Genomic DNA, 22,349 nt, shown 5'->3' on the forward strand with positions numbered 1-22,349 from the left:
TTTTATCCCTGGGAGAGAAATGAGTGAAAAGCCGATAGTTAACACTCCTGCCAGGAGTCCAGGAATATGCTCAGTACTTGGTATTCAGATTAAATTTGAAGTTTATGAAGTGCATGAAATCTGTTGATTTTATAGCCTTTTGGGTAATTAATTATACTTTAAAAAACAAAAGGGGAAGGAAACATGCGTCATAGGCAAAACCTTTTGTTTGCTACACTTCGTAATTACCTCTGCTCTCAATTGTTTAACAAAATGACAAAACCTGTGAGCTGGGCAATAAGAGCAGGAAATGGGATCTCATTTATGGTGCACAGTGCAGAATAAAGCTTTGTATTTAAGAGTCAGATATTTTTCAATATTTAAAATACCCTTCCATTATATTCTATACTGTAGTTAGCTGCCCTCTGACTTTAATGTCAATGTGCTGTAAAGCTATTTACTATGTTAATAACGTAAAAGATGCAAGCCATTTAAAATCATATCCACTAAAAAAAAGTGGTCCTAGTAATCTCAATTAAAACGAGTGCAAGGATCCATGAAATAGATTTTACATTTACACTAACTTGGTTTTGTATCTCTAGAACAATGCCTCTAAGCTTTTGCTGGCTATTATGGAAAGCAGGCATGACAGTGAGAATGCAGAAAGAATCCTTTTTAATATGAGACCAAGGGAACTGGTAAGAAAACTTCTGAATATTCATAAATCTTTTGGCTATATCTCACCCCCAATAAATCCTATCATCAAAATATTTTGTAAAGGATCTGTGTCTAAACTGAATAGCAATAGCTGCATACAGGGATACAGCATATCAAGATGGCACTAATTCTCCAAAGGTATTTTTGAAGGATCAAGCATGCATGATTTCATTCTTTATGACTTCATTATTTTTATCCATTCCAAGCACTTTTCCGTAATTATTTCCTAAATAAATTATCATACTCCAGTAAACTGTCTTCAAGTACATTTTGTCAGTAGCTGGGAAATTAAGTTTGTACCATTTGTGTTACCACACTAAGAAGAAAAAATGCACCTCACAGGCAAAACGAAGTTAAAACCACATTTTTTTACTTTCTTTGAATAGGGATAATATTTGTAATTGTCCCCCATGAATTTCTGTCATGGTGGAAAAACTGGGGGAGTGGCAAGTTCCATCCAATATGAACAATTTGGTGACTGGAAAAACCATGATCCCATCCCGCAATGTGATCTGTGTGGATTTACCCTTCTGCCTATGCAGAGCACTTTGAGTGAGTCAGGCTCCACCCTGTCCCCACTTCCTCTCCCCCAGTTCTCATTGAAGGATCAGGGCCTATGTGAGGTACAAAGCAATTATATTTTCTGTAAACTCTCTGGAAGACCTTAATATCCCTGACCCTCCCAACATCTTGTCCCTGATTCCAACCTTCCCTTCCTCTTTGACCACTCTTTTATACACAGCTTGCTGGTGAGCAAATGAGATACAGTATGTTGCTGCATGCTTCCAGCCAGGAATAGGTTGCAAGTGTCCTGCATTATAAGTCCCAACAGCAAGGCACTGCCTGCAGCATCTTGATCTTTAGGCACTGCCTGCAGTGTCCGCAATCTTTCTTTAAACATATGTTTCAAAAGGCACTCTTTCTGGGGGCCCAGGATTTGTGTTGATTTCTCACAGAAGTTTTATTAGTGAAAAACGTTACCATTTTGAGCTTCGCAAAATTTAATAGAAATTAGTGGTTTTTTCCCAAAGAATCTGCTAAAACAGATTAGATCAGCAGTCCATCTAGTCTGGTATCATGCTTCTGGCCTTGAGGCTCTGAGGATAAGACTAAATAAACCATGTAATTGTGCAGTGTTGTACATGGAGAGAGAAATTCCTTCCTGACCCTTGCAAGGCATTAGTTTATCCCTTGAAGCAGATGATATGATTAGCTTGTGTTTTAAAACTGGAAATGGTGAATTTCACAAGCTCTTCCACACAGTTCATTGTTAGATTTTAATCTTAATTGTAGATAACTTAATTTTTCTTGCACATTCTCCCAGAAACCCATTTTTATACCTGTTTTACTGCTATTAGGGGGAAAAAAATCAGTGGATGGATTCCTGGCACTACTGAAGTTGGTGAGAGTTTTTCCATTGACTTCAGTGGGCCAGGATTTCACCCTGTCAGCACATAAGACATTCAGAAGGTTTAAAATGCAGCCCTCCCTGTACAGAGCTTAAGAAAACAGGGGTGGAGTGGTACCAACTTCCTTCCCAACAAACAGCTAGGCCAATGAGATTGTAACACAACCCCTCCAGGGCTGCTATTCCAGCCTATTGGAATGCTAATCACTACGTCTCTGTGCTCTGTGTAAGCATGGATCCAGTCACCCTACTCTGCCTCATTCCCTGTGCCCCCTCCATATCAGCTTGTTTGTCATTAATGCACAAATCCTATATGGTGCATACAGCGCTGGGCAGAGAGAGAAACTTGCACAACCCCCTCTTCTCTTCCCCCAAAGCCTCACAGCAGCGTTTCACTATCTGTCTATCTAAAGTACCTATTGGGCCCCCATTACTGTAGTAGACGGGCACTTCACAGCCTTCAATGTATTTATCCCAGCAACACCTCTGCAAGGTAGGGAAGTTTTGTTATGCTCATTTTGTAGATGGAGAACCAAGGCATAGAAAATATAAAGCCCAAATCCTCAAAGGTGTTTAGGCACCTAACTCCTATTGAAATCCATGGGAGATAGGCACCTAAATGCCTTTGAGGATTTGGGCCTTGTCCGAGGTTACACAGGAAGCTGTGGCATAGCAGGCAACTGAACCTAGGTCTCCTGGACCCAAGCTCGTGCTCTAGCCATGAACCATCCTTTTACACTGGTATCCAAAACCCTCCACATCTGGATTAATTTCACCTGAAATACACAGGTAAACACCAGACTCGATTTTTACTGCAAACTTGGCAATTTGTCTTAAAATGGCAAAGAGGAAAAACAGCAAAGCAGAGTGCAATTGGTTGAGATAAGAATAAACCAAACACCTTCTCAGGCTTCTGTTCATTCTGAATGTGCTTTTAAAGTACATCTTCTTGTAGGACTTCATGGGCCCTGTCCAAATTTGAGCCAAGCACAGTGAGCAAATCTAAATGCAATTCATATTTTTCATGGAATTAAAATATTTGACAGCCCTTCAATTTTATTTGTTTTAAAGGTGGACGTAATGAAGAATGCATATAATCAGGCTCTAGAATGTGATGATGATGAAGAGAATGGAGATAATATTTCACCAAAAGATGTTGGCCACAATATATACATACTGGCACATCAGGTATGTTTTTTGTCATTGTGTGTCCGAGTCTATAAAAGAGAAGTCTTAAAGGCTGCAAGATGTTATTAAATTCTACTCCAGATCTGTGTGCGTTAACCATTGAAGTTTTGCCTATGCAACATCTGCAGGATCGAGCTAATATAGGATATCATTTTCTCTCGAGTGTCTTTGGGGTCAGGATCAAAATGTGTGTGGTTTTGCTGTGTGCATGGGCTGTGCCCATGATGCGTGGGTACTGTTGAGATCTAAATAACATAGAATGGAGCAGGTAATGTACACTCAGTTTATCTTCTTTTGTCATTTCCTAATCTGGGAATCTTTGACTCAGAATGGCATGTAAAAATAATTTATCTTAATTAAAGCATAAATTGAATCAGATTATCATGAGTTAGATTTTAATTCATGTCTTCTATTCTTATATGAAATTAATGTTAATACAATATTATTTTTTATTTTACAATTATTAATTTATTCAGGCAACATTAATAGTATGGCCATATGGGAATTTTATTCCTTTTAGGATATGCCGTTGTTCCATTGGGCTCTCTTATCTCACGTCTTCTGTGCACTGTAAAGGTGAAATACAGATTTTTTATTGGTACGCCACAAATGAGAGAGTGAGATTCTCCCGTCTCCCCCCTCTCCTGTGGAAAAAGAAAAGACTGCAACTTTACTGATCAGGCCCTATAATAAAGATGGCACAGGCAGATAGTACTTGCTGTTCCATGTTAGGGACCTTATCTTTTGTTTTTAATTATTTTTTATTAAAGCAGGTTCAGCTTAAAAATGAAGCAATATGGGAGTATTCTAAATAAATTGTCAGGGAATACAAAGTTAAGCATATTCCTTAAAATGTGAGTAAAATTGAATAGAAGAAGAAAAGAGGACAGGTTATAATTACACTAATAAGGTGAGAAATGTACATTATGTACATTTTTGTCTTCAACATGTTCAGGTGTGTTGTAAACAAGACACGAGAAGTCATTCTTCCGCTTTACTCTGCGCTGGTTAGGCCTCAACTGGAGTATTGTGTCCAGTTCTGGGCACCGCATTTCAAGAAAGATGTGGAGAAATTGGAGAGGGTCCAGAGAAGAGCAACAAGAATGATTAAAGGTCTTGAGAACATGACCTATGAAGGAAGGCTGAAGGAATTGGGTTTGTTTAGTTTGGAAAAGAGAAGACTGAGAGGGGACATGATAGCAGTTTTCAGGTATCTAAAAGGGTGTCATCAGGAGGAGGGAGAAAACTTGTTCACCTTAGCCTCCAATGATAGAACAAGAAGCAATGGGCTTAAACTGCAGCAAGGGAGATTTAGGTTGGACATTAGGAAAAAGTTCCTAACTGTCAGGGTAGTTAAACACTGGAATAGATTGCCTAGGGAAGTTGTGGAATCTCCATCTCTGGAGATATTTAAGAGTAGGTTAGATAAATGTCTATTGGGGATGGTCTAGACAGTATTTGGTCCTGCCATGAGGGCAGGGAACTGGACTCGATGACCTCTCGAGGTCCCTTCCAGTCCTAGAGTCTATGAGTCTATGAATGACGGGCTCTCATTCCTATTATGTTATGGAGAGCCATGTTCTACTCTCACGCTGCCTGCAGTGCCCCATCAAAGACAATGAGAATTTTGTGGACCTTGCATCTTGTATAGTCATTTGCACCAGTGGGAACATTTTACACCCACTTTGTGCTTACTGTTCCTGGTATCAATGACTACACAAAGTTCAGGACAGTGGGGAATGAGGCCTTGAAAACAGAATACAGGGCTAAAGCAATATAAGAAAAGACTGCTGCGATACTGCCCTGCGGGGGCTATGCAATCACTACTAAGAAAGCAACACCAATTCCGTATGTCTGATTCTTGGTGAGGCATTTTGGTCACATCCTGGATCTTGGCAACAATTTACGGAGCCCTTTCGTGCCCTGCAGAAGAAGGCAGGGATATCGGTTTGGCAGGAAAACCTGTGCTTGATGTACAGATTTTACAAAACTGACTGATTTCCCTTCCTGCAGTTGGATATCCTAATAAACACATCTATTTATTATTACGTGTACAGCTGCGTAGAACACCATACAGCCACATAACAGAGCATTAGACGACTAAACCATGCTGTTTAGGTCCTTCCCTCCACCCATGTTAATGAAAAGCTATAATTTTTGGCATGTGAAAACAAATCGTCGACTACCAAACTCTTTCTACATGTGTCCTTTCAGTCACTCTGGGCTGGGCAGGATATGAACTTTTGTCCCTCATGAGTAAGATCATTGTTGCCTAGTTCCTATCCTGGCTCTGTTCTCTAAACACCCTCTAATGCTATCTTATATATAAACAGCTTACTGGTGACTGTACCCTCCACTCCGTGTAGCTGACCTAATTTACATCATATTTCTTTGCTCTGCTCCTTGCAGTTTCATTGTTAGTTTTTTATCATTTTCACAATTGGTACAGCTTTTCAGCTTCTTCTGTGTGACCACCTACTCTGGTTACAGCATCTGTACCATTCTAGCAGCAGTCTATAGATTAGAGTTCCTCTTTTTATCATCATAGACTCATGCACAGACAGTTTATTTTGGAGCACTCAGACTTTCCGTTTTTGTTGTTGCTCTTTTAAAGGCTGGAGTGGGTTCTGCATTTTGCCACCACGACATCCTTCCCTGCCCTTCCTGTGGTTGGTTTTACCAGAAGCAAAAGACTTTCTTGTAAATTTCTGACCCGCTATGCACAGAAAGATATAAATACATCACAAGAAAGGTTGAGGACTGAGTTATGGCCCCACACTGCAGTGCAAGACACAGAAGACCCCTTACTGTTAACTGTGCATCATCGCGTTGGTCAACATTTCTTCTTCTCCCCACCCTGCCCTCACATCTCTTGTTCTTCTCTGCAGACCATGTGATAGTATTGTTCATGCTGGTTCCCCTCCACTGACTTCAACCTTTTCCTGGCACGACTGCTTCCCGCTCTTCCTGTCCCGTGCATTGTAAGCAGAGTGGGAACTCAAACCAGAGAAAACAGAACTGAGCCACCCCTAGGGGACCAGCATAATCTGCACTCCCGTACTACACTGGAGTGTGGGGCTGGCTCCAAATGCAGCCTTTCTGTTGCTCACGGCAGTACAGAGTAATGATGCCTGTGGGTACTCGATATTGTGTTCCGGAAAACCCCCCGTTATTACCAGATGGACAGCGTGTGTGATTTTTTTTCACAAGAATCTACTGTGGCCAGACATTCCATGTGTCTGTGTCATGTTCAAGCTCCTTGCTCAGAGCCAAACTTCGAGTTTTTTTTCTCAGGTACTTCTTTTTCAAGTTCCTCCAACACTCTTGGATGAATACCATCCAGTTCTGGTGAGTTCTTGATGATCAGTGTTCCAATACCGCCTCTTGTCACACCTCAATCAAAGGGAATCTGCATGGTGTTTATAGTAATAATTTAAAATATAGATTATGCTAAATCAAGCTGACTTCTCTTTTGTGATATTAGAAAGGCTCTCCGCAAGAACTCAGGTGACGTGATGTGTCTGTGATGTGATGTAAATGTAGACTTTACAAAGGCTTCTGAAACAAGTAGCACATAAAAGTTTGATCTATACACTGGCCTTTCTACATCTGGAATGTCAAACCAGATAGTTAATTGATTAAATGGAGCAACAAAAATGTCACAGTGCATAGCACAAAGAATCCATCCTGATTTTCACATTACTGGTTGAGACTGCACAGCTGGCAATTAAAGGCTTTCAAAAGTTGTTAAACTGAGCAACATTGTTGTTGGAGTAATCTAAGATAGTAAAAACAATGAGGAGTCCTTGTGGCACCTTAGAGACTAATAAATTTATTTGGGCATAAGCTTTTGTGATCTAAAACTCAATTTATCAGGTGCATGGAGTGAAAAATACACTAAGCAGTATATATATTACAGCACATGAAAAGATGGAAGTTGCCTTACCAAGTGGGAGGTCAGTGCTAACGAGGCCAATTCAGTCAAGGTGGATGTTGCCCATTCACATCAGTTGACAGGAAGGTGTGAGTATCAACACTTTTTTGAATGTTACAGTTCTGATGTCTGGCACATGTCCCTCTGCCATATACATTGGCCAGACCGGACAGTCTCTATGCAAAAGAATAAATGGATACAAATCAGACATCAAGAATTATAACATTCAAAAACCAGTAGGAGAGCACTTTAGTCTCCCTGGACACTCAGTAACAGACTTAAGTGGCAATTCTTCAACAAAAGAACTTCAGAAACAGACTTCAAAGAGAAATTGCAGAACTGGAATTAATTTGCAAACTGGACACCATCAAATTAAGTTTGAATAAAGACTGGTGGTGCCTGGGTCACTACAAAAAGTAATTTTCCCTTTGTTGATATTCACCCCTTCTTGTCAACTGTTGAGAACAGGCCACTTCCACCTTGATTGAATTGGCCTTGTTAGCATTGACCCCCCCAGTTGGTAAGGCAACTTCCATCTTTTCATGTGCTGTTTTATATATATATATATATATGTTGCTTACTATATTTTTCATTCCATGCATCTGATGAAGTGGGTTTTAGCCCATGAAAGCTTATGCTCAGATAAATTTGTTGGTCTCTAAGGTGCCACAAGGACTCCTCATTGTTTTTGTGGATACAGACTAACACTGCTACCACTCTGAGACCTATCTACGATAGTGTTTCTCATACTTTTCAGAGTGGTGATCCTTTATTTGAATTAAAAAATGTTCATACCCCCCTTCTGTTTATGGTAAAAGTAAGACTGAAAAATACATCAGTGATACACTAACAAATAAATTAGAGGGTTATTTCAAGAGGTTGACAGAGATCACTTGACCTTCAGGGGTAAGGGTGTTCAGGGAGTGGGGGGAACAAGAATTTCTTTGTATTAGATTGTAATAAAATTTTCATTGCCTCATAACCCCCCCCCACCCACACACACATACACAGACACCCAGTTGCATTTCATGACACCCTCTTGGGTTGCAACTCAATGGTTAAGAAACACTGATGTGCAGGGTATCATCCCTCTCAAGATCATGCCTTGAGGCTTCCGATCCAGAAAAGTAGTTAAGCAAATGCTTAATATTAAGCCCATGCTTGAGTGCTTTGCTGAACTGGGGCCAGAGAGAGAATAACTATGAAATGCCACAATGTCTTTTTTGAGCAGATTATAACTTCTTAGAAAACAGAAGATTTTTTTAATAAAGTTAAATTAAAAGTTTAGTTAAATAGTTCTGGCACTCCCTTGGTATTTATGTAAATGAGACAATCTCCTGGTGGCACCGAGACCTGATGAAAGGATGGTTTTCTCCCACCCCTTGTGGTTAGAAGAAATTAACACTGCTTGATATCAGTGCAGGTATGCAGCATAAACAAACATCAGCTTGAACCAAACAATCCCCTGAGAGCCTGGCACGGCTGGAAGTCCCCTTTCATTGATAAGTTCTTAAAATAAACAAAGGGAAAACTAAACATACAGTAGCAATTTGAGTTAATGGGTAACTCATACACATTCCCGTCTGGTGCTAATTATCAGTGGAGTGAGGGGAAACAAGTAATTCAGCCTTGTACATTTGAATTGCTGAAATATATTAGCTGTAGAATAGAGATTCCTTGATTAAGCATAGCATGAAATATCTAATCTCCTTATTGCCATGTTTAGTATGTGTAATGGTAGATTAATAGGTTATATGCATAAAAATATTTGGTAAATAGACAGTTGATGGCCTGCATTTATACTTTGGGAATAATAGTGCCCTACAGTCTATTGAATACAAATTATTAATTAATTTTGTCAGTTCAAATTGGATTGGTTTGAAAATGTCAGGGAAAAGTGAGCCCCCCCTTCCCCTTCTGTAGGCCGTAAGCCTTTAGGCAAAGCAATATTTAGAGCTTCAGCTCAGCTTGTTCGTCTGTACAAAGGGCATACAAGCATGGTAAGATTTGTAGTAAACAAAGCAGCTTGCCTCTTGCATGGGGCTATGCTGTCTTTCCCTGCATATATGCTTGTATAAAATAAAGGAGCCTCAGGCTGTCTGACCACACGGTTGATTTTGGATCAATTTTCCACAACGATAATGAGACCTTTATTAAGGAAAAGTTTCAAGTAGTAGTTGAAATTCTGGTTACCCACATAGTTAAAAATATAAGCAGCACACAGCCATATAAGGTTCTATGACTATCTACTTAAACTTATTAAACTGTTATATTTCCTCCAGTAGATCTGAGCATAGCAGGGGCAGAGACCGTTCTGTGTTTCTCCAGTGTCTGGAACAACAGAGTTCTGGTCCACGACTGAGGCTCCTAGCTACAGCAGTACAAATAATAATAATAATTTTGGAAATAATTAGGAATCACGTTTGCCTTTTTATAGCATATTCCCTCTGAGGGCTTCAGATCACTTTAAAACATTAACTGCTTACATTTTCCCAACATCCCTGTGAAGTAGGATGCAAAACAGGTGAAGGCAACTAGTCATTGGCTTGGATGGGAAAAGAAGTCAGGTTGCCTGATTCCTAATTCTTTGCATTAGCTGGTCCACCTCTCATGCTAACTCAGTACCAGCTACTGTATTAGTGAGGAGGAACTGGCATTCAATACATCAGAAAGGCATCATTGCTGGTATCTTACCATTCCTTAAAGGAGACTGTTAAGCCTAATTTTAAAAATATACTTCCCTGTGCTGCTGCTAATATAGATAGTTAAAGCTGGGAGAACTTTAGTCATATGATGGCTGTTTGTGCATGGGGGGAGGTGGTATTGATTTTTACTGGGGGAGTTATTTTTGGTTTGAGGGTGTAGAGCAGCTGTTGGCTTTCTTTGAGTTGGTAACACTTTTGAATTTTGGCAGAGGTACGTATAGCTTTGCATAGGCCCTTTTTTGTATATGGTATACATGTAAATAAAAACATACTGAATACAGACAAATATAATTTTGTGTCAGGGCAAAGGAGAGTCACAGGTAGGAGATTGAAGGGATGGAGCTAAACAGGCTTTCTGTGATTCAATGGCTATGAAAGTTAAGGGGCATTGCTGTGGTTGTGTGCAACCAGATACGAGGTAAGATACTCAGAGCATCTTGGCCTTTGGTACAGGAATCCAGGGTTTCTGAACTGGCCAACAGTAGACAACAGAGCAGTGTTTCTCAGGAAGGAAGTGTGACCAGAATCAGGAATGCATTTGTGGTGAAATTGACTGACTGGGCTGAAAAGAAATGCTGCTGAAGAAGACTGAAGTGGGTTACTTAATGAAGCATTTAAAAGAACCCACAACAAGACCAAAACAAGGAAATAGGGCAGGAGGAGGGCTGTGGTTCCCACACTAAGTGTCTCCATTAACTGTGTGACACATGAACACCAGGGGATTCCAAGGAAAAGGAGTGGATGGGAGCCACATGAGAGAGGAATGTGATTCCATGGAATGTCTTTTCCCCTCTCCTCACTAGTGTATCAACATTCCCTTGGTACCATCTGTGACATAAGTAAGGCACTACTGAGGTTCATTGAGCTCCAGAGGCTTCCAGCTGTGAGGAACAGCCTTAAGTTCCAGCAAGAACCCCTTGGTTCATGGTACATCTACACAGCCCATGGCAGTGAGCCTCCCAGCCCAGGTTGACGGACTCAGGCTCACAGACCTCACATACCACGCTAAAAACAACAGTGTTGATGTTGCAGCTCGGGCTGGAGCTTGGGTTCTGACACCTAGAGAAAGGGGATGGGCTTCAGAGCCTGAGCCCCAGCCTGAGCTGCAGCTTCTGAGTGCCATCTACACAGCTGTTTTTAGTGTGGTAGCGCATGCCCAAGTCTTGAGAGGCTAAATTGGGCAGGCTGTGTAGACATAACCATAGAGTATGGCAGTGGAGAGTGCTCATAGAATCATAGACTATTAGGGTTGGAAGAGACCTCTGGAGGTCATCCTAGTCCAATCCCCTGCTCAAAGCAGGACCAAGCTCAACTAAATCATCCCAGTCAGGGCTTTGTCATGTCACATGGGACATACTGTATCAGTTCATCTTCCTGGTCAGCACTGCCAACTTTTGTAGATATGCTGGCTGCTGGTGGACACACCACCACCACCAGAGGGGAGGTGATAACCATTTTGTGCCTTAATAGCCCCACTCTCCATTAGCAGACTTAGTGTTGTTGGGGCCGGGTTTCTGCTGACAGCTACCTGCTGTTAAATGTGACCCATGAACTATTTAAAATTGTTTTAATCATTTGATTTTTTTAAAATAAACCTGTGCCTAATTTACACTAATAGGTATCTGTTATATGTGACAGCAGAAGCTCCAAAAATAAGGCACAAGTACAAAGTAACTGGTCTGCAGCTGGTGTAAATGAAGCCAGCCTAATTTACAATAGGTGAAGATCTGATCCTTTTAATCTATAGGTAGCGCCAGTTTTTGTCTAGCCGACTATTTCCACATTTTGCAGCACAGAGTGAGGGTTTTCAAGACGTTTAATAGGAATGTCTCCTCCCAAACAGCTATTTGTACGTAAAGAAAAGCATTGTACATACTTATAGGAGCATGGCTAAGTTTTTAGTTCAGAGCATGATCCAGTGGAGATGGCACTGGACTGGGAATGAGAAGATCTGGGTTTAGGTCCTGGCTCCGGCCCTGACTTTCTTGTGATCTTGGCCAAGTCACTTCACCTGTTTCCCCCTCCCATCCTGTCTTGTCTATTTAGGTTGTAAGCTCTTTGGAGCAAGGATTGTCTTTCACTGCCTGTTTGTGCAGTGTCTAGGAGAGCAGGGCCCTGATTTTGGTTGAGACAAATAATGAAGAATAATAGAATCTTAGAATCCCACCAGTTCTGTGGGATGAGTTCCACAGAGTAACCCAGAATTCCTTTGAAAAAGTCACTCTCTCCCAGCAAGGCAAGTGGAATTTAAGGCTTCAGCACTATTCTTTTAGTGGGCATTTGCTGAGGCTTGCAGTTTTCCTTCCTAGCAGAAAAGCATTAGCTGATCACACTGCCAAGGCAAGGAGCTAATGGGGACCTGTCCCAGGAACCGTAACTGTCAAGGGACTCATATCCTGGGCTGCCAGACCTGAAACTTCTTGTGGAACTTTTATTTTCCGCATGTTGTTTAGTAGTTCTCATCCTGATGAGACAGTCTATGGCATCAAAATGACACTGGCTAATTAAATGTCAGCAGAATCAGAAGCTGTTGCAAGGCTTTTACACTCAGATTGCCAAGATTGAAACAAAAACCACGGAGGCACATCACCCTCCCTGCAGCTCATTAGGAGGGTATATACCTCTACCGTCAACCAGCTCCAGTGTATAGATCCAGTATGGAGGCTGCCACAGGGCCTTGACACTAATGAGCCCCTGAAAGCTTAAACAAATGTCTGAGGCTGCCCTTCATTGGCAGGTAGAATCCTTGGCAACTTGTTCTGCAACTTTTTCTTTTCCTATTTTGTTGACATTGGCTTCCAGCTATTACTCCATCATTTAAGATCCAATTCCAAAATGGAATTGAATAACATGGGTCCTAGTGCCCCTGAGGAGTCCCACTGACTTCAGTGAAGCTCCTTGGGATTGGAAGTGGCCATGCTTAGAACAGTGGTTCTCAAATGTTTGTACTGGCGACCCCTTTCACACAGCAAACCTTTGAGTGCGACCCCCCACTTATAAATTAAAAACACATTTTTATATATTTAACACCATTATAGATGCTGGAGGGAAAGCAGGACTTGGGGTGGAGGCTGACAGCTCGCGACCACCCATGTAATAACCTCGTGACCTCCTGAGGGGTCCCAACCCCCAGTTTGAGAACCCCTGGCTTAGAGGATCCCATTAGTAGGCTTGGGTCCAATGGGCGGTGCTTACTTTCATTTCCCTCAAAATGTAATAAGGTCAAATGTATCAGTTGATATCACATGCATCCTCTGTTTGGGGACTATATTGCATTAACATGGAGGTAGACATGATTAACTGGGCAAGGGGTTTCCTATCTCTAACTTCAGTAATCCTGTGTCCATATGATTTGTGGTTCTTAAGATCTCTGTGTCTGGGAAATACAGTTTACTGTAGAATAGTACACCTTATGGGCCTCTAGAGGAAATACCACTAGTATTAACGTATGGTTCCGCTCTGAAAAGTGGCTGTGTAAGATGCCACCCTCTTCCAGAGAGACTTGCTGCTCACTCTGTGTATCCACAGTCCTATCTGCTCACCTTAGTGACAAAAGTAGATAGATAGTTGTTACTTTTTTTGGGAGGAGGTGGATTTTCTTCTGGCTCCCATTTCACCAGCAAATTTTTAGCTGAGTTCCTACTGCAGGACCAGTTCCTTATTGGACCAGATCCTCAGCTGGTGTAAATTAGAATAGCTCCATTGCAGTCAACAGAGCTACACTGATTTGTACCAGCTGAGAATCTGTCTCATTGCCTTCATGTTCTGCTCTCGGTTACACTAGTGCCTTCCACTGAAGCCATACTGCCAGTAACAGCGTAACGAAGGGCTGCACTTATCCTGCAGAATCTTCATTACTGGTGGCAAAGGAACACTGCTCAGCTTTCAGACTGAGTTTGCAGAGGTGAGCTATAGGGAGAAAAATAATTCTACCTGTAAAGTGAACAAATCTAATCCAGAAGTCTTTGAGAGACAATAAATGTGGAACCCCACAGTACCATTTTTACAGTCACTTTTCAAAGTGGACTGCACTTTGTCACCATAAACCTCAGTGCATAATATTGTCTGCACAGAAATACATGTAATATACCACTGCCATTATTTATATTGCAGCAGAGGCAATGATAGAAATATACATGGTATTGAATTGTAACCATACTGCCATAGATGAAGTCTTAAATCAGAGGCTGAGCTGGGACTCGTGCATTTCGGGTGATCTGCAAAGGGCTTGCATAAAATGGGGTTATTGCCCTTTCGTGGGGAGTGCGATCATGTTGAAATTCCCAGCTAATAAACTCTGGTTTAGCAGCTGGCTATGTTTTCTTTACATCAAGAATAAAATGGAAAATTACTTAGAACACCAGTAGTATCTCAGAGTAGAAACAGACAATCATGGTGGATCTTGCTCTCATGCATAGTGTTGTACAAAGTGGGGTCCAGTTTTCCCACCTGGTGTATGGCTAGTGACATTAGGATGATTTTTTCTCTGGATCACCTGCTGGGATGAGGCTGACACATCCTGCCTCATTGATTTGCTGTGGTTGCCAAGGGTGAGCATCAGTTGCCCACAAGTCTCTTCTTTCTATGTTTCTATCTATTGATCATCATTTAGTTGCTGGCTAACACCAATAGTTCATGTTGCACCTCGACCACTCACTTTCCTTTGCTTTCTTAGCATATGCTGCTAATTCATAGGTGGCTAGTTCAAATATTGTCCAGATGACTGCAGTAAAGAGGTGGGATTTGGAAAGGGAATATCATCACATTTTGTTTTGCGTATTCCTCTCCTTATTACCAAGCCCTGAAAACAGCTATTCTGGTTTTTGTTCTGTTAAGTGGACTGATGAGGCAAAAGTCCAGCAGCACTATTTAAAATAGTGGGAAGGCTGTGCCATACTGGCTGTTGAAAGAAGCATTTTGTTTGCTTTCCTGCTCCTTTCTTTCACATGGTCATCCCTCCACTCCTGCCTCACCTCCCAGTATGTGCATAACAGTCCCCAGTGGTGAATAGAGAAAGGCGAGTGAGTTTGGACAGTTGTGAATTCTCTTTGCAGGACTCAGCTGCCTGTTCTCCACTTTAATCCAATTTGTCTTTGGGCAAGAAAACTTTTGTCAAGAAGTAATTTTCTGTGCTTTGAGAAGTACCTGTTAAGGAGGTTGGGATACTAGCAGGATTTACTGTATAATTTGGAGGACCCGAACAAGAGCATGGTCCCAAGCAGAAGATATCATGCCATCAGCTGCACTTGTCTTGCTGCCAGACCAGGGGAGGTTGTCTGGCAGTAACCTTTTTCCTCTGCTTCCAGTCCCATGGCTGGAGAAGAAGGCAGGGCCATCCCCAGACTTAGAGAGGATATGGGGCCCCCATAAGAGCAGGGTAGTAAGCAGCTGCCTACTTTGCTTGTGTGGATATTTAAATTATTTTTTTTTAAACTCTACTTGTTGGACAGCTGTAGATAGCGAGATTGCAGAGAAGTGCTATTTCCCATTCTACTTCTGCTCAGAATAAGAAAAGAAACCAAAAGAGGAACATGCTTTCAAGCAATAGAATTGAGAGCTCCTGGAAGGGAGATGCTTTCTTTTCTCCAGTTTTTAATATATTGTCCTGGTGGCCTTCATGAGAAGGAGGGAGAAGCTCTTCTACTCTACAGGTGGGGAATCCTGTGGATAGGAACCTACCTGCTGCAGCTCTTCTTGGGGTGGGCACTACTTTCTGCTGGCTGGATGCTGCTCATCATGCTGGGCTTTCAGATGAGCCCATAGTGTCCACTTATTCTGGGCACTTTGGTTCATTGGCCTCTGATAGAAGTTGCAAGTGGTTGAGTTCTTTCCCCTTGCAGTGGCTGTGAATTAGACCCCCCATTGGTAAGGAGCAGGTCTTCCCAGTCTTGTCTCCATTCCCTTCTGTCCTCCACCTCCCCTCATTCATTCTTTGCTTCTCCTTCATCTCCTAGGTCTTTCCCTCTTGCATCCCATCCACCTCATTCACTCACAAAGTTCACAGTTAGTCTAAGAAGGCTGCTATGCTATGGCCTGATACTCGCACTTCCTCCCCAAGTGAATTTTGTTTTATCATGAAAAATTTTAGCTACGGGCCTGAAAATAGTTTCCCACAAACTTTGCTTGCAAAAGGGGTGATGAATAAGACAGTTTGAAGTTGGGTTTCTAGTTCACTGAAGCATGAGAAAATAATTTTTCTTGCTCTTCATGCTGCTCTCATCAGGCATAAAAGACGCAGAGGAAACATGACTTAAATGCTCAGAGTGTTATGAACTACAGCATCCGAAGAAGTGAGCTGTAGCCCACGAAAGCTTATGCTGAAATAAATTTGTCTCTAAGGTGCCACAAGTACTCCTGTTCTTTTAACTATAGTAGTCTCTCCCATGTGAAAATGTCCGTGTTTCACAGGCTTTAATTCTTCCTACCTTGTAAGATAGATAATTTATTCACATCTTACGAATGTGGAAACGAAGGCCCAAAGCGGTTAGGTGATTTGTCAGAGGTTACACAAGAAGTCTGGGAAAGCCATCAGTTGAGAATCCAAGGAGCCTGGACTTCCAGTGCCTGGCTGATATCACAAGCTGCCAGAGGAAGATTGGCTCTGAACTCTTTTTCAACTACTGTATACTGTATAATCATTTGAATGAAAATCTCTTAATACTGGATTCCAGGGTCTCCCTTTGCTCAATCCCAGCTGTTCTCAATGTTTGTTAACAGACTGTTCGCTTTGGGTAAAGTACAAAGGTGCTACTCTATGCAACTCTAATTACTTTTGGAAAGGAGGCTGTCCTGTGCATTGTTGAAAGCTCTATTCAATTCTTATTGGAACATGGGGAGTGGAGAAGTCATCATTACTGTTTATCAGAGCCAGCTGGAATAAAAAATTCTGCTTAATTATGTTTAAGGTGATATTTCAGTTTTCTTTCTTTACTAATGGCTCTGTCTTGTCTAACCCATATACAATGAGTTGGCCTATAAGCACCCGCATGTCCCATCACCTTATGCCTCATTTGCTCTCTCCTGTCCTTTTCTGTTTCCTTCTTATCTTGTTTTTTAATCTTTTTGTTTTGTTTTGTCTTGTAGTCCTTTTTGTGTCTCTGGTTACTTTCCTCAGTGGCTCCTCTTCTTCATTCTATCTCAGCAGAAAGCTAAATGTTCCTTGGGTTGGCAGGAGGAACCATCAATGGTTATGCTGTGGTACCAAATCTTATGCAGCTTGGTGGCTCTATTGAGTTACCAAGAGTCTGGGGAAAAAAGAGAGAGCTTGCACACTGTTCCCTAGTGCCGCCTTCTTTAAGAGGCAGTGCACAAGCAGTAGCAGCTTTCAAGGATCTATCTGCTTCTGCTCACAGCTGCAGTAGCAAGATGGGACAGATCTGAGATAATGCAGTTTACTCTGCTGCTCTCATTTGATCCCTTTCACCCTGGAGAAATTCTAGTGTTATGTAGGTTGGCAACACAGTCTGATTACCAGTGGAATAAATATGAAAATGTTATATAAATTTAAATAGAGGAGAATTTTTCCAGTTTATAATATTTCTTAATAGTAAGTGATGTTAAACATTATACATCCTAAATTGTATACACTTCTAGATACACAAGCTGTTTTTGTTTATATTGATTTAAGAATATAAGAATGGCCAGACTGCATCAGACCAATGGTCCATCTAGCCCAGCCTCCTCTCTTCCGACGGTGTCTGGTGCCAGATGCTTCAGAGAGAATGAACAGAACATCCCCTGTCATCCAGTCCCAGCTTCTGGCAGTCAGAGGTTTAGGGACATCCAGGGCATGGGATAGTATCCCTGACCATCGTGGCCAATAGCTAATGATGGACCTATCCTCCAGGAGTTTATCTAATTTCTTTTTGATACTTTTGATCCTCACAGCTTCCCCTGGCAATGAGTTTCACAGGTTCACTGTGCCTCGTGTGAAGGTGTACTTCCTTACATTTGTTTTAAATCTGCTGCCTATTGATTTAATTGGCTGACCCCTAGTTCCTGTGTTATGTGAAGAGGTAACACTCTCCACTCCATTCATGATTTTATAGATCTCTATCATATCCCCCACCCCTTAGTCACCTCTTTTCTAAGATGAACAATCCCAATATTTTTAATCTCTCCTCATATGGAAGCTGTTCCATACTCCTAATCATTTTTGTTGCCCTTCTCTGCCTTTTCCAATTCTAATATACCTTTTTGAGATGGGGCAACCAGAACTGCAAGGGGTTGACATACCGAAGATGTATATAGTGGCATTATGATATGTTCTTTTTTATTACTTATCCCTTTCCTAATGGTTCCTAACATTGTTTGCTTTTTTGACTGCTGCTGCTGCACATTGAGTAGATATTTTCAGAGAGCTATCCATGATGACTCTTAAGATCTCGTTCTTGAGTGATAACAGCTAATTTAGACCCAATCATTTTGTCTGTATAGTTGGGATTATGTTTTTCAATGTGCATTACTTTGCATTTATCAACATTGAAATTCATCTGCCATTTTGTTACCCAGTTTAGTTAGATCCCTGTATATCTCTTCACAGTCATATTTTGAGTAATTTTGTATTGTCTGCAAACTTTGCCACTTCTTCGTTTCCACCCACCTCTTTGTTTCCAGATCATTTATGGATATGTTAAATAGCACTGGTCACTGTACAGATTCTTGGGGAATCCTATTATTTACCTCTCTCTGGTGTGAAAACTGACCATTTATTCCTGAATTTTAATCAGTTACTGATCCATTAGAGGACCTTCCATTACTATTCCAGTTATGCATGACTGCTTATTTTACTTAAGAGGTTTTAATGAGGGAACTTGTCAAAGGCGTTCTGAAAGTTCAAGTACACTGTATCCACTGGATCACCCTTGTCCACATGTTTGTTTGACCCTCTCAAAGAATTCTAATAGATTGATGAGGCATGATTTCCCTTTCCGAAAGCTGTGTTGACTCTTTCCCAACAAATCATATTCATCTATGTGTCGTCTGCTTTTGTTCTTTACTAGAGTTTCAACCAATTTTGCCTGGTACTGAAGTTAGGCTTATTGGCCTATAGTTACCAGGCTTGTCTCTGGAATCTTTTTTTTTTTTAAATTGACATTACATTAACTATCCTCCAGTCACTTGGTACAGAGGCTGATTTAAGTGATAACTTACATACCACAGTTAGTAGTTCTGCAATTTCATATTTGGGTTCCTTCAGAACTCAAGCCAGAGTTTAAAGCACTCTTCCCCAGGAATTAAAACATAAGATAAAAATCTACAAAAAACTTTTATTCAGCACATTTCCAGGGAACTGACTCTCTCTCAAAAGAATTAAAAACATTTTAGCCAGTTATTTTGTAAGATACCAGGCCTGACTCTCATTAACATCAAAGCCCCTTTACACTCTTCTGGCAGTGGAAAGGGGCCTTAAAGTTGGCATAAATTATATTTACATTTACTTTTACTTTTTCACGTTTGTTTTGCTATAATGGTATAAAGAACTGTAATATAAATTGAGACTCATGTCCTCCATCTATATCAACTTGTTGTTTCTAACATCTATTTATATGATCCCTCCCACTTCACCAAACCTCCTTTAGAACCTGATGGATCCAAACTCAGTGAAATCAATTGGCATTTTTCAATTGATTTCACCGGGTGCTGTATTAGGCCCCACATGCCTGTGAGAATTGAATGTGCTCTCAAGCAGACCCAGGAGGTTAATGAATTAGGACAAGAAGCTGACATACAATGCTTCCCAGTGTGTGGAAGGTGTTTGTTTTATGAAGATAATGGAAGGTGAAAAACTACTTCTGAAATATAATTTTCCTAACAATTTTTCAATGTACATTTTCTGTCGCAAGACAATCTGGTATCCCAACTCAATAAACCGTATGAATTTCAAGAGATTTTAAATCATGTTTGATTTGATAACATTAGAATAACTGCATTTTTCTTCAACGATATTTTGATGTAAAACAAAACAAAATTTGTTTTGACACTTTACTGCAGTGTTTTCCAAAGTCCTGAAAGCTAATTGACCAATGTGTCCTTCCATGCAACTTGCTAAGGTCTAACCATCTTCTTTCATACACCTTCTACAGTTGCTAGGCATCCCCATCCCTCCCCTCGCACCTCCTGCAAAAAATGGAGAGGTCTGCCCATGCACCACCATTGGCTAATCCTGGAGGGCGTACTCCACCCTTTGGAAACTCTGGTTTGCTGTATAATAGAATCACAGAAGTTAGAGATGGAAAAGACCATTCCCTCTACATGCCAATGCAGGACTGTCCCCTAAAATATATTTCCAGTTCTTTGTATCAGCACTCCATACCACACACATTTTCTTTGTTTAAGTTATCAATTTGTGACTACATTATCACTGTTACTACTATGGCCTTGATCCTACAGAAGGCTCTGCACAGATGCAAGGGGCTGCTGGCATAGAGTGCTTTACACATCTGGCCCTATAAGTTCTTTACATAACAAATGTACAGGCATGAAGATAGAGCTAGAGACAATATTATGGTTTGCTAAAGTAAGAGACTTATGCTATCTTGCCTTTATTCTCTCTTCCCCTATTGGGTCTCTGTCTTTTAAATGTGGACCTTGGCAGGTTGTTGCCAGTACCATGTGTGTGTTCATTTTATAATTATATTTTGTGACAAAGTTCCTCCTCTACCTTGGTGGGTCCTGCGCTTATTGGCAGATTTGCTCACCTCAGTGATCTTCCCCTCCTGGATCAACTCCTCCTGTGTCCGATCAGGAGTTGGGAGGTTTGGGGGGAACCTGGGCCCGCCCTCTACTCCAGGTTCCAGCCCAGGGCCCTGTGGATTGCAGCTGTCTAGAGTGCCTCCTGTAACATCTGCATGACAGCTACAACTCCCTGGGCTACTTCCCCATGGCCTCCTCCAAACACCTTCTTTATCCTCACCACAGGACCTTCTTCCTTGTGTCTGATAACACTTGTACTCCTTAGTCCTCCAGCAGCACACCCTCTCACTCTCAGCTCCTTGTGCCTCTTGCTCCCAGCTCCTCACACACACTTCCTCTCCTCTGGCTCCTCCTCACCTGACTGGAGTGAACTCCTTTTTAAACCCAGGTGCCCTGATTAGCCTGCCTTGATTGGCTGCAGGTGATCTAATCAGCCTGTCTGCCTTAATTGGTTCTAGCAGGTTCCTGTTTACTCTAGTGCCGCCCCTGCTCTGGTCACTCAGAGAACAGAAAACTACTCATCCAGTGACCAGTATATTTGCCCTCTACCAGACTCCTGTACCACACTGGCCAGGTTCTGTCACAATATATATTGTAATGCCCAGGCTCCCCAGTCATGGGCCAGTATCCCATTGTACTAGGCACTGTACAAAGACAAAACAAAAATACAGCCGCTGCCCCCAAAGAGCTTACAGTCTAGATAAGACAGAAGGATATAGACAGACAACAATCCTATGACTATTGAGATTGTGTGTGACTAAAAACATGTTACATTGACCAACGGTGCACAATTTTAAAATGACTTTCCTTCTGCTCTCAGTCAGGGCTTCTTAAATTGTGTCAGCACTTCCCAATCTTTCAAGAATGTTCTTTATTAGCAGCACTCAGACCATCGTTGAAATCCCAAACCTATTCTTTAGATCATTTTGCCTCTCTCCAATGTTAACTTTGGCTTTGTCAGTACCCCATTCAGCAGTCAGTCCATCGCAACAGTGTAGCTGCACAAGTATAAACCCCATGAGTGGACAAGAAAAGCCACCATTTATATTAATTGAGTTTACCCTCATTTCAGTCCTACTCAGATTTGCACTCCTGCAGCTTTAAGGTTGCTGCCCACTGCCTGCTGAATCCCAAGTGGTGGTGGTATAAAGCCTAGGCGCTCCAGTCAGGGCTCAGGACTCCATTGTGTTAGGCGTTGTACAAACACTGAAGAAAAAGACAGTCCCTGCCCCAAAGTGCTTGCAGTCTAAACCAAGTGTAGTCAAAGCCTTTGTTTTCCCAAGTTTTCAGAGAACCTGGGTGTTCTTCACATGCACAATGATCTGGTAATGAATTATACAACGGTTTTCAATTAGTTCTGAGAGTGCTTCTCTCAAAACCATTAATGACCTGCTAATATATTTACTGTGCACAGTATTTCTGCTCACCTGACACAGTGACTCATTGCCATCACTAGAAATATTCAAGGCTACACTTGATATCCATCTATGAATGGATGATTGGGTATAAAACAGTCAATCCTGTCACAGTGCAGAAGAAATGGGATAGAGGTTCCTTCTAGTCCAAATGATTCTATGATTAATCTCAGGTTTCAGAGTAGCAGCCGTGTTAGTTTGTATCCGCAAAAAGAACAGGAGTACTTGTGGCACTTTAGAGACTAACAAATTTATTTCAGCATGAGCTTTCGTGAGATACAGCTCACTTCTTCGGATGCATAGAACGG

General features: G+C 41.4%; 1 protein-coding gene across 1 annotated transcript in view; it reads left to right on the forward strand.

Moving 5' to 3' along the window:
* Positions 1-22,349, forward strand: part of ITPR2 (inositol 1,4,5-trisphosphate receptor type 2) — a 374,378-nt gene that overhangs the window by 277,066 nt on the left and 74,963 nt on the right. The window contains exons 44-45 of the mRNA XM_030540942.1: positions 582-677; positions 3,176-3,292. Coding sequence (XP_030396802.1) covers positions 582-677; positions 3,176-3,292 — 213 coding nt within the window. The remainder of the gene's footprint in view (positions 1-581; positions 678-3,175; positions 3,293-22,349) is intronic.

The sequence above is a fragment of the Gopherus evgoodei genome, chromosome 1 (assembly GCF_007399415.2).
Source record: "Gopherus evgoodei ecotype Sinaloan lineage chromosome 1, rGopEvg1_v1.p, whole genome shotgun sequence".
Classification (NCBI taxonomy): Eukaryota; Metazoa; Chordata; order Testudines; family Testudinidae; genus Gopherus; species Gopherus evgoodei.